The 11,727-nt window shown below is 37.0% G+C and overlaps 2 protein-coding genes across 3 annotated transcripts; one reads left to right on the top strand and one right to left on the bottom strand.

The window, feature by feature from the left end:
- The first annotated feature begins 3,655 nt into the window (after positions 1 to 3,655).
- On the top strand, positions 3,656 to 6,565 carry LOC137734946 (transcription factor MYB17). 2 transcript variants are annotated; one of them, XM_088696416.1, is made up of 3 exons: positions 3,656 to 4,190; positions 5,025 to 5,157; positions 5,391 to 6,565. In XM_088696416.1, exons 1-3 carry the CDS (start codon positions 4,052 to 4,054, stop codon positions 6,175 to 6,177), a joined length of 1,059 nt encoding a protein of 352 aa, XP_088552542.1. In that variant the 5' UTR covers positions 3,656 to 4,051; the 3' UTR covers positions 6,178 to 6,565. The 2 variants fall into 2 exon arrangements, with proteins under 2 accessions (XP_088552542.1, XP_068330387.2); XM_068474286.2 differs by having other exon boundaries at positions 3,661 to 4,190; positions 5,025 to 5,154.
- Positions 6,566 to 7,075: 510 nt separating this feature from the next.
- Positions 7,076 to 9,638, bottom strand: LOC137734947 (remorin). The gene is made up of 5 exons (XM_068474287.2): positions 9,052 to 9,638; positions 8,895 to 8,945; positions 8,663 to 8,750; positions 7,861 to 7,942; positions 7,076 to 7,536 (listed from the first exon to the last, which is right to left on the bottom strand). Exons 1-5 carry the CDS (start codon positions 9,266 to 9,268, stop codon positions 7,342 to 7,344), a joined length of 633 nt encoding a protein of 210 aa, XP_068330388.2. The 5' UTR covers positions 9,269 to 9,638; the 3' UTR covers positions 7,076 to 7,341.
- Positions 9,639 to 11,727: the final 2,089 nt, after the last annotated feature.

Raw genomic sequence — 11,727 nt, 5'->3', positions numbered from 1 at the left:
GGTTTCAAGGGAATCTCCCTTTGTGGCTTGGTCTTCCCCTCCTTTCTCCCTTGCACTACTATTATTCCCGTTTTGGAGTAAGGTAGTTGCACTGTTGAAACCTGCAATTTGCTTCTTCTCGAGTAGCGGCCTTCTGTAGACTCTACTTCTGGTAACGTGCTTCACGGCTTTTGCTCATTGGTTGTCTATGTAAGCTGGGAAAGGAAAGTCAACATTTAATGCCTGACTTGCTAGGCTTAGTATACATTAAATGCAGGAATCTAGTTTAGTTCTAACTAAGGGGGTTGGCTTGCTAGGGAAAGAGGTAAACTAGGCTAGTTCTCTCTCAATGATGCCTGCATGAAATGCAAAAGGTATGGGGTTGGATTTTTGGGCCCCCAAGTAGCCCAAAGTCTTCCATGACCCCGATTCCACGTAAGCCCAATAACCTTCTGTAACCATATCACTATAATCCACTTGATAAGCCCCAAATATGTGACTTGGGCTTATCATGAATAATGACTAGCATGAGGAAGCATGGCATGATGAATAAGCATGAGCATGGCGTGATATCCGGTTTAACCACCATGGCATGGCTTGTTTGTTAATATATTCCTCGTCGATCTCGTGCCTTGACATGTGTTTGGGTTTGAATGTAGGTTTTGCATGATGATTAGCTTTTGAGACTTGGTTGGATTAGTGTGTGACATTTTTGGGCCCCAACAGAAGTCTTATGTCAAATTTAATACTTCTCCAACCAAGTTGTCAAATGTTATTTTCTTATTAAAATAGTGCTTTAAATGGTTGTAATTATTACAAAAAATGTTGAAACAAAATTTTTATTGGTTGGAATGTTAGTGAAATAAATGACTCACCATTAAAATTAATCAAAAATAAATTTGACATTGATGTTAAATTTGACTCCTAATCACGAAGTCTTTTAATTTAGTCAGCAAATAACACTTTAGTTAAAAAGATTTTTTATATTAATTATGCGCAATATCTCAAATTAAATTATTATTTTAACATCTCCCTTGGTACTTTAACATCTTTTAAATTTTTTAGCTCCACCCAATCTGTCAAATTAAATTATTATTTTGATACATTATTTTCTTTTCTTTATTTCTATTTTATATTTTAAAGAAACATTATATTTTTTTTCTATGAAATTAATAGAAAAAAAATAGTAGTTTGAAGCAAAAGGAACACCTGCAAAAATAACAGTGATATTGCCTTTTGCATATTTCACCAGAGCAAATACTGTTCGAGCTAGATTCGTTCCTCACACAACTCCCCTAGATCTTGCCTGTCGGGCAAGGTTTGCTGCTTGGTGTACTGCAATATGAGTTTGTTATTAGTTTGAATGATGCCTTTGTGGGGCTTTTTTAGGCATTAAGGCTCACAAGCAAAACTAATATGGGTATGAGCATGCCACCATTATCTTTGTATAACAGATTGTTCTTTTTTGGTTATTAAATGGGTTGATTACTTGCGCCACAAGTTATTTAGACTTCTTAGTTCAATTGGATTGTTTACAGATAGGTTACATCGAGAGGGAGTTTACTATGGTCAGCACAGTGTTTGTATAAAGTTCTTTTTCTTGCCTTGTAAACAAGGACTTTTACTCATACTAGCATATGTCCAATTAAAGGGAGTTCAAGGCCCTTCCAGTTATTTCTTTGGTTATGGTTAACATTGAAGCAGTAAGGTTAATTAGTTCAGCAAGATTAATCATGGATGAAACTTTGAACAAAAAGCAGTCGAAAATGATATAGGATACAATGAAAGATGCATAAAACAACAGATCTACTTTATGTAAGTATAAACAAAAGAGACTCGAGCAAGATCATAACCTTGTGTCAAGCAATGTTCGTCTTCTTGCAACCACTTCTCTTTGTGTTTTACAAGGGTTGTAATCTTTGGAGAATGAAAATATAAATAGAGTTTACTAAAGGAATTTGATACTACAATACAGGGGAAAGGTAGCAGAGCTTCAAAAACTTGACAAAAGATGGCTTTCTATGTTGGACATGCGACTAAAGGGTAAAGTTTGAACAAACTAAAGCTTTCTGGTTTCTTGACTGTTGGAGTGCAAAGTTGAATGTCTTTTGATTGATTGGTTAAGTATCCTTCTTCCTTGTATCATTTGTTGCTTTTATAGACTTTCTCGCCTGACTGTCCATGCCTTCCCTTTTTGGTGATGGCCTCTAGAGTATGGTGAGTCACCGTTTATTTACCTATACATGCCCTTGAAAAGTACTTTTTTGTTGGGGGTGAGCTACCCTCTGTATGTCATTTCTCATATAGGCTTACTGCCTATTTCTTGGCTAGAAATGATTTTCAATTCTTTCTGGATTGCCAACTGTCTGAGCCCAATCCTCCTTCTACTTTTTGCTTTCTTGGGCCTCTAATCACACTAAACCCAACATTAAATATCCACTCAAACAAATACTCTCTGAGTTTTTTGTGTGAGATCAAATTCCCAATTGGATTCTAGGTCACGCTCTAGTTGCATTCTATAAAATTCGCCTCCATCGCTACTGATGTTGCTTCTACCTGGATACTCTTTGAGTTTTTGTATGATATCGAGTTCCCAATTGGATTTTAGGTCACGCTCTGCCTGAACTCTATGAAATCCACCTCCACCATCGCTGTTATTGCTTCCACCTGGTTCGTCTCTGGTGTTAGTCATCTTTTGTGAGTTGGATTGGGCATTCGTGCATTATGGAGGTGCTGGATTCACATTTGGTAGAGACTAGTGTTTTTTTTTTTTTTTCATTTTTGAGGTTTTCCGAAAGTGATGAATTTTAGTCGAAATTGTTCCACAGAGTGTGATAGATGGAAAATCAAGATTTTCTTTGTGATTGCAAATTGTGAGCGTGGTTTTGGTTCGGCAAAAAGATGGATAGAGCAGGAGAGGGCAAAAATTTTAATAAAAATAATTATTAATTATTAAAAAATAATTTGAAGCTGCTGTCAAATTTTACAACAACCCATTATGTTCTTTCTATGTCATGCCACATAGGATTTGACATTACAGTGCTGTTTTTTACTATTATTGATGATGTGGACCTTTTGACATTTCATTTGGAGGGAATAGGATCATCTCCTGATCTTCTTTGTGAGGATTCGGATGATTAATCAATCATGTCCGTTCATCGTACATCGTGGGGTTAGAAATCATTTTAAATTTTAAATTTAAAATTGAATATAAATAGTACCTAATCAAAACTGACCACATGATGTACGATGAACAAATACGATTAATTGATCTCCAAATCCTCACAAAAAGAATTCGGAGATGATCGTTGTCCTATTTGGAGATGCTCTTAGGCATCAATTTGCATTAAGACGCCTAGAGGGTTTGTTTTTTCTTTTTTAAATTTCTTATAAATTGAGAAAAAAAATATAGAGGTAAATGCAAATCCAGGAGTTATATCATGCATGTCCGTACTCTGCAGACTGCATGTCAATGTCTTTGACATTAATGCCGACCAAGTCCTCTCTCTCTAAAATAAATGGATCACACTGTCTTTCTGTGTGAGAATCCAACATAAATGCTTTCACCATCATCTTCCCTGCATTTGGCTTTTCTCTCTTTCCAGTTGAGTGTAAATGCAAACCTCAAAGGGAGAAATCCCACCATTAAATTCTGCTGCTTAATTTCACTGTCTGGGGCCAATGTCTCTCACTATCAATGATCATCTTTCTCTCTCTCTCCACCAAACGCCAAGAATTTAATGCGAAGACAGCTTGAAGCTCGCTGAGCTTGTAATTTCCCTTGCCTTTCAGACAACCCACATCCATAATTCTATAAATTTTTATTAGAACATCACTTTTCCCCTTCTCCTTCTCCAGATAGAGACCAAACCCCTCCAGCATTAACTGTCTCTCTCTCTCTCACATCAAAGATCAAGTCTTTTGTGGGGGCTTTAAATTCGGTTTTTCTTATTCTTGGGACCTTTACTGTTGGTGTTTGGTGAGTGGCGCACTGGTGGCGGTGGTGGTTGGTGGTTGTTTCTCTCTCTACCCCCCTCTCTCTCTTGTTGGGAATTAAAAGGGTGTGAGAGATATGGGAAGGACTCCATGTTGTGACAACAAGAAGGACTTGAAGAAAGGGCCATGGTCGCCTGAGGAAGATGAGCTTCTTCTGAACTACATCAGCAAGAACCATGGCCACGGAAGCTGGCGTTCTCTTCCCAAGTTTGCAGGTTCATTTGGGTTTTTCTTACTTTTCTTCTAAATTTTAAACCAAAACCAAATGATATGGAGTTTACAACCAAAAAAAAAAAAAAAAATGATATGGTTAATGATAATTAAATTATCAAATGTTGATTAATGTAGTTATTTTTTTAGTAAAATACTATTTGATTTGCAAATTTTGTTTAAGAAAATTTTCTTCTTAACGTTTTCCTTTTAAAAAATATACTGCCTTTTGAGCGCAAAGTTTCTTGCCTTTCTGAAACCCAAAAGCCAAAAGTTGGTTTTGTTTGATTTTGTTGCTTTCTCAAGTCAAAGAAACGTGCTTTTGTTTTCGTGTGAAGCAAATAGTGCCTCTCTTTTCTTCCTATATAATCTCTACCGAGCCAGATAGTTTATTTGTTCAGCTTTAGAGGGACTGTGAGTGATGGGTTTTAAGATTCTGGTCCCAACCCTTCTCGCCTCTTGAGCTAATTGAAATTTTGTTCCACTTTGATAAGTTGGTAGCATCTGTAATAAAAAAATTTCTTACTTTTATCCATGTTCTTTTCTTCTTTTCCTCATGAGTTAAAATTGTGCTTATTTTCCTCTTACATGCTGAATCTGAACATTTCCCCCCTTTTTAACACTATTGAGAAAAAAAAAATACAGATATAATCCTTCTAAAAGGAGGGAAAAATGTCTAGTGGTTTTGGAGCATGCCACTGCTAACATTTTATATGGTTTGCAGAAAAAAAAAAAAGTGTAGTATAATGCTAATTTTTCTTGGATATTATGCTTTAAACATCCTAGGAAGTGGGAAAATTCATGTTACCCAATCTACCGTGGTTTTCTTTTTTCAATAGGTCTTCAACGCTGTGGGAAGAGCTGCCGGCTAAGGTGGATAAATTATCTCAGGCCGGAAATCAAACGAGGCCCCTTCAACAAGGACGAAGAGCAACTCATCATACAGCTTCATGGCATGCTCGGAAACAGGTGGTATATTGTGCTTCTCTGCTTGCTTTTTAGCCGTGAGACACTGTTTTCGGAGATTTAAAACTGATTTACTCTTTATTAACTGTGTTGAACCACACGGGACCTTAAGTCCACAAAGAAATTCAAACCTGTGTTACTTCTGTAAACAGATGAAAATGTCTTATATGCAGTTAATCTGTTGTAGAAACTTTGTCCTGTTTCTAACTCTTTTTTCACTTGTATCGAACAATTTTCAGGTGGGCTACTATAGCTTCTCAGTTGCCTGGAAGAACTGACAATGAGATCAAGAACTTATGGAACACGCACCTGAGGAAGCGCCTTATCGCCATGGGGATTGATCCACAGACACATGAGCTTCTTGCCTCTAACTGCTTAAATCACAACGCATCTGCTTCCGCGGCCACCCGTCACATGGCACAATGGGAGAGTGCCAGGCTTGAAGCTGAGGCTAGGCTTTCCAGGGAGTCATCACTCTTCAGCCATGCTCCAGAGAAATCTGAGTCTGACCATTTTCTGCGCTTGTGGAACTCCAATGTTGGAAAATCATTCAGAAAGCTTACGTCGGATAAATTTGTGTGCCAAAGCCCCATTTCTCAGGCATCTTCGTCGACCAAATGTGGATTGCTGTCAGCCGTGACAACAGAAGTTGGCAACAACTTAACAGAGTCATCAACCATGGCAGGCAATCAAAATGAAGATTTGGCATACAGACCCTTCTTGATCAACACTGAAGATGTAGAATATAAACCCTTCCAGTTCAACACTGAAGAGGAAGGGTACAAACTCTTCCAGTCCAACACCGAAGCGGGGGAATTCAAGATCTGCCAGTCTAACACTGAAGACAGGATGGCGGGGTCTGTCTCCTCGTGCTCAAATGATTTGGAGAACTCATCGGATACTGCACTACAGCTGCTCCTGGATTACCCAATTAACGATGACATGAGCTTCTTAGAAAACAATGCGGATGACTACGCAACAACCCCTGCGAGGTTGGCGCCCAAGTCTTTCATTTGCCCCCTCTGAATCAGGCGTCGAGACTTCTTTGTATTCGAATGTGCTGCTCGAATTTTTGGTGGTGGTTTTGTATAAGCCGTCGATTTAGTTAGAGAGCTAAGATGAAAGGTCCTGTGCTTAATTTTTGGCTTACAGTTAGCGGCAGTGCTGTTACCACTTAGTAGGGTTTCCACAACAAACCTAGTTTGTTCAGGATCCAGTATATATAGTACATAGAGATTCCTCAGTCGTTTGAGACATAAATTAACTAGTTAAATCTTGCTTACTTTGTCTCTAATGGCATATCTAATTTAGATGCTAATATGTACTACGTTCCATGTTTTTTGGGTTATTCTGTAATCTGCAACATCATCATACCATTCAATGGTCTAAGAGCACACCTAGAGCTTGAGAAAAACTTGCCTACACTCGTGTCTCTTGCACATAAGCTCACTTGCCACTCGCAAGGTAGAGCATATGTGAGACTCGTTCCCATTGCCTACGCAGACATGTGAGAGATTTATTGCGTGAAAAGATGTAAGCGAGTATTTTCTCCATGTACTCAACTTTAAATTCTTTGATTCCTTTTATAAGCTTGTTATTTCTCACTTGGTGTTTGGCCAACTAATATTCTGACCTGGTCTGTTATATGTGTTCCGCCTGATTCTGAGTTTGGATCCGCTAGCAACTTAGTGTAAACTGCAGAATCCAGTGGTTAAGTTTTAAGAAAAACACAGTTCATAAACAGTTTTAGGGATGAATGTAAATCTTCCGACTTACCGCACAAGAAAATTGTAGATCCATCAGCGCTGCCAAGAGCTAGTACAAAGATCTTATAAAACAGAAAGAAATCCGTAAACAATGAGCAGCATTGCCGAGAGCGAAACAAAGATCTTATAAAACATGAAGAAAATACAAGGTAAGAACATGAAAGATGAATAGTGTAGAATTATCCCATTACTAGAAAAAGCTTTCTGAAACAAATAACAAACTTGGAATTCACAAGTCAAATAGACTTCCTATGCACACACAGACGAGTAAGAACAGTTGCTAATTTTGTATCGGTAATTTAAAGAACACAATGAACAAATCAACTCGAACCCCAAAATGCAAAAAGAGCAAACTAGAAAGATATACACATGACAAAACCCAGAAGTTACATAGATTGTTTTCACACCGGCTCAAAGCACTACTTCAAAAGCAACCGAGGAACTTCTTTGGAATGCTTCCGGTTGCACGGTACTTAGCAGCGGTCTCTTCAGCCTTGAGAAGTTCTTCCCCTTTCTGGGCTAAAACCATTGCTCTCTTTTCATCTGCTTGTTTCTGAAGTAAGGCAACTTTGTTTTTCATTTTTTCTGCATACTGTGCCTTTTTCTTCTCCAATTGTTCCTGAATACCAATTGACCATTGACATTGGTAAAGTTGAATTAAACTGAAATGCCTTGTTTCATGGAGTAAAGAGAATGTGCTTCTTGCTCATTTTTTTTTTAAAACTACGGGGAGCGGGATCCGAACTTGCAAAACAGAACTTAATTTTACTTGTGTATAATTTTCAGGTTAAGAAATTGTCCTCAGGAAATCAATAAAAATAGCAAACCATCCCACGTTCCAGCATTCTAATCAAGAAATATTAAAAATGGGGTGTTGGATGGACCATAAAATCCAACATTCCACGGATATACCCAGAACAAAGTGCAAAAACAAATGGTCTACCTCGATGCTTCTGAGTTTGGCTTCCACAGCTGCTTTCCTGCTGCTTTCCCATGCAGTAACATCAGAAAGCTTCTTTTGGGCCCTGTATTCACAGTTTTATAAGCCACTGGAAGAAAAGGATCGCCCACAAAACAACATCATCAAACTTATCACAAGATGCAGCTCTTCTTTTGAAGAAGCATTGACACAATGTTTTGTCTTTTTTTGAAAACACGATAGTATCTATGCTAAGAGGATGAGGGAGTGGGCTAAGCCTTACAATAGGCTTGTCATAATAATATGGTTCAACTTCGTCTTTGGCGAGAATCGAACTTAAGACCTTTCAACTTCGTCTTTGGCGAGAATCAAATCTAATACCTCTCACTTACCAATGAAGAGATATACCACTAAATCATATGAGTAAGTGGCCCAATGTCTTTATATACAAAAAAAATAAAGAATTCACTTCCCGTCTTTTCCAAGGCGATATTCTATTCTAAACTACTCTAATTTAGAAGAATTCAAACTTTGGTGCCAGCGGCAGACACAACCCTAGACTAACAAGCGACTGCAAGAATTTATTTCCGGTTAACTAGACAGTTTTTATTTATTTTCCTCAAATTAATTAGTACAATTCAACCATATTCTAAATCCAATTATCCCACTTGACTTATAGGAATCCAAAATCATGGCATACATATTTTGTGGGTAGAAAGCCATTAACGCATATAAAAAAAATCATTAACAAAAACAGCAGTGATATCCGACATCTATTTTTATTTCTCACACGCCCTCTAAAGGCGAGTGAGAAATTAACGCTTACTTGTTCTCTGCCTTAGACTTTTCACTTTCTTCCCATGCCCTGATAAAAGACATACTCTTTTCTTTCTCCAGTCCTGCAAGTGCTATATCTGAAATTTAAAACAAATTGACATGAAATTTTTAGGTGTGACAATCAGCGTTACTAATTCAAGTGTTATAATACAAGTCGATGACGTAATCAAACTTCAGATGGAACATCATTTCACAAATTCAAATTAACTTCAATTACTCACCTCTGTCAATTGATCCTCCTGATGCCTTTTTCACCAGAGTTTCCGGAACCTCTGTTAAAAAAGTAAAAACATTTCACCACAAATGCACTACAAAAGTTTTTACCTTTTTACTGTTCACTGCTTTAACTAAGGAGAGAAACGCAGAGACTTCACTTACTGTTAACTACGGCGAGAGCCTTGACATCATCACCTCCCTTAACATCCACATCACTCGGCGGGACCACAGCCGCCTTCTCCGCAACCGCGACGTCGCTAGGGGCCGAAGCCAGCGGAGGCTCAACCGCTAGACGCGGCTCCACCGCTAGACGCGGCTCCACCGGCAGAGATGGTTCTGCCTCCTCCTTCTTCAGCTGCTCCTCCATCGTTCCTCCCATTATTTCTTCTGAAAAAAAAAAATCTTTAACGGATAACACTCAAGAGTTCACAATCGCAATACGCAACATCACGCCTAGCGGTGTCCACCATTTATATAAGTGAGCTAGAGACTAGAGGGCTCATTGGATACGAGTATTATTAGCCGTTGATTTAGTAGACAGTTGGATCCGATTGTGAGTGTGCGTTTTGTGTAAATGCATTAGTTCGTGCCGACGGGTAGATTAACTGACACGGAGATGCCACGTATGCGCTGTTGAGATATGATCATGTCGGCAAAGGCCGGGGAGAGGAACCGACAACGTTTTGGGTCGGGTTGTCCGTTTCTTTTTCCTTTTTCTAACTTTTACCTTAGTCAATTTCCATAATTTCGTACTTTTCCAAATTTCCCAAAATTCGTTTAGTAATTACAACGGTTCATAATTTAGTATTGAGTCCAATTAGTAATTACAACGGTTCATGAAAACTCAACCTCCACTAGATTTTGAAAAGATTTCCAACCCTAACCAAAATGGTGCACAAGGTTCTAAAAAACGATAGGTGTTAGTCGAGCGACTGACCAGAGTCTAGCGTTTAGGCGGTTGGGCAGGGCTTAACCGGAGAATTAGGCAGATTTAAGTAAATTTATTATATATTGTATAAATAAGTATCTATTTATACTTGAAAAACACACATAATTATATTAAGATACATAAATTGCAAAAAATATGACATATAAATTATAAAGTATTAGAACTTGTTGAAAACATGGGGAATAAGTATGTAATGAGTGTTTATCCATGAATTCAACAAATCTCTTACATTTTATTGAAAAAATTAAAATGCAAAATGAAAGTTATCGATTTTCTATCTAAGTCAAAATCGTGACATAAGCGGGCTAGGCAGAGCCTAAGTAAGTGTACGCTCACTTTTTAAATTTTCAAACGCCTAGAGACTAATTGGGCCAGTGGCTAGCCGGAATTTTTCAAACAATGGTGATGAGGTCTTGAGTATAACTTAAAATCACAGTTAGCAATGAGTAATTATTTTGTATCATACAACTCATTCTTAGAAAATTATGTATCTTAAGAGCATCTCTAAAGAAGATGTCAAAATGTCCAAATAAGCAATAATGATAAAAAAAAAGACAACATCAATATTTTTCGAACTGAAAAGCCAATTCTGATGTGGCATGACATGGAATGGCATCTCTCCCCTTGCTGCCAAATTTGACAGCAACTTTATTTTTTTTAATTAATTATTAAATACTTTTTATTGGTTTAAAGTCTTGCCTTTTAATTTCTTTTCATTACCAATGCAATGTTTAAATATTTTTATACCTTTTAGTTCATTTTCTTTCATTAGCAATGCAAAGAAAATAAATATGAAAATTTATATTATGTTTAAAATTTGACATATCGGGTGAAGAGCAAAACTTTAAAAAATGTCAAAATACCACATATCTGTCAAATTTAAATTTATGTTTAAAATTTAACATCTCCAAGATTGTTTAAATAGACCAATAAACAAAGCCAAAGGCATTCAAAGTTCACATCCCCATAAACGATGCCTCGAAATGTGGTGTGAGCTCTTTTTTATGGAAAAGGATCCTCATCGGACCCTTTTCCTAGGGATTCCGCGTTCATGATTGTTCATCGTACATCGTGGGGTCAAAAATTATTTCAAAATTTAAAATTAAATATAAATAGTATCTAACGAAAACTGACCGCACGATGTACCATGAACAATCACAATTATGGGATTCCTAAGAAAAGAATCCGGCAAGGATCCTTTTCCCTTTTTCATATGTTGTATGGGAGAAAATTGAACTTAATACATTTTTCAACTTAGGAAGAAAAAACCAGTAGAACAAATACTTATTAGTATTGTATATTTGCTTGTTCATGTTAAATGTTACTATTATAAAAAATTCAGGCTTAAGATAAAACCAATTTTTATGCATTCAATACGATCGAATTGTTAATCAATCCTAATTTAGCTCTCTACAGTTTTGTGAAACTACATGGACTAAGTCGAAGAGCAATAATCTTTTTTTTCTTGGTACAACAGTATTGGTTTTAAATTACAATTGTTGGTAACGGATCACCCAAAACACCAACTAACTTTCAAGACGGAAGTTATCCTACTGATGCTGTATTCATGCCTGTTCGATTGAGTGCATGTGATACGTTCTCTCTCTTCTTCTTCTCTGTTCTGCTACTTTCTCTTCTTATGTTCTGCTATTAACTAGGTGTGTATGAAGAAGGGTATATATAATTTGTCATAATCTAGATAGGGAGTTTAATAGAAGTCCTTCCATTTCGTCTGTAATTGTAATTGTAATTGTGAATTAAATATTGAATGAATTTAAATCATGAGAAAAAAAGAAAGTATGGTCCATGGCTGTTCAAATTTTGCCGAAATTTCATAGAAAACAAAATTATACTGAACAATAATAGGCCATGGGAAATTGCAATTTATA

The sequence above is a fragment of the Pyrus communis genome, chromosome 7 (assembly GCF_041283825.1).
Source record: "Pyrus communis isolate YQ-2024b chromosome 7, ASM4128382v1, whole genome shotgun sequence".
Lineage (NCBI taxonomy): Eukaryota > Viridiplantae > Streptophyta > Magnoliopsida > Rosales > Rosaceae > Pyrus > Pyrus communis.
This window is presented reverse-complemented; position numbering and strand designations above follow the sequence as displayed.

Bases quoted from the DNA above. Each gene is read 5' to 3' on its own strand.
- LOC137734946 (XM_088696416.1), top strand. From the start codon at position 4,052: ATGGGAAGGACTCCATGTTGTGACAACAAGAAGGACTTGAAGAAAGGG. The intron at 4,191-5,024 runs GTTCATTTGGGT...TTTTTTCAATAG, and splicing joins TTCTCTTCCCAAGTTTGCAG to GTCTTCAACGCTGTGGGAAG. The intron at 5,158-5,390 runs GTATATTGTGCT...AACAATTTTCAG, and splicing joins GGCATGCTCGGAAACAGGTG to GTGGGCTACTATAGCTTCTC.
- LOC137734947 (XM_068474287.2), bottom strand. From the start codon at position 9,268: ATGGGAGGAACGATGGAGGAGCAGCTGAAGAAGGAGGAGGCAGAACCA. The intron at 8,946-9,051 runs GTAAGTGAAGTC...CTTTTTTAACAG, and splicing joins GGCTCTCGCCGTAGTTAACA to AGGTTCCGGAAACTCTGGTG. The intron at 8,751-8,894 runs GTGAGTAATTGA...TTTAAATTTCAG, and splicing joins AGGAGGATCAATTGACAGAG to ATATAGCACTTGCAGGACTG.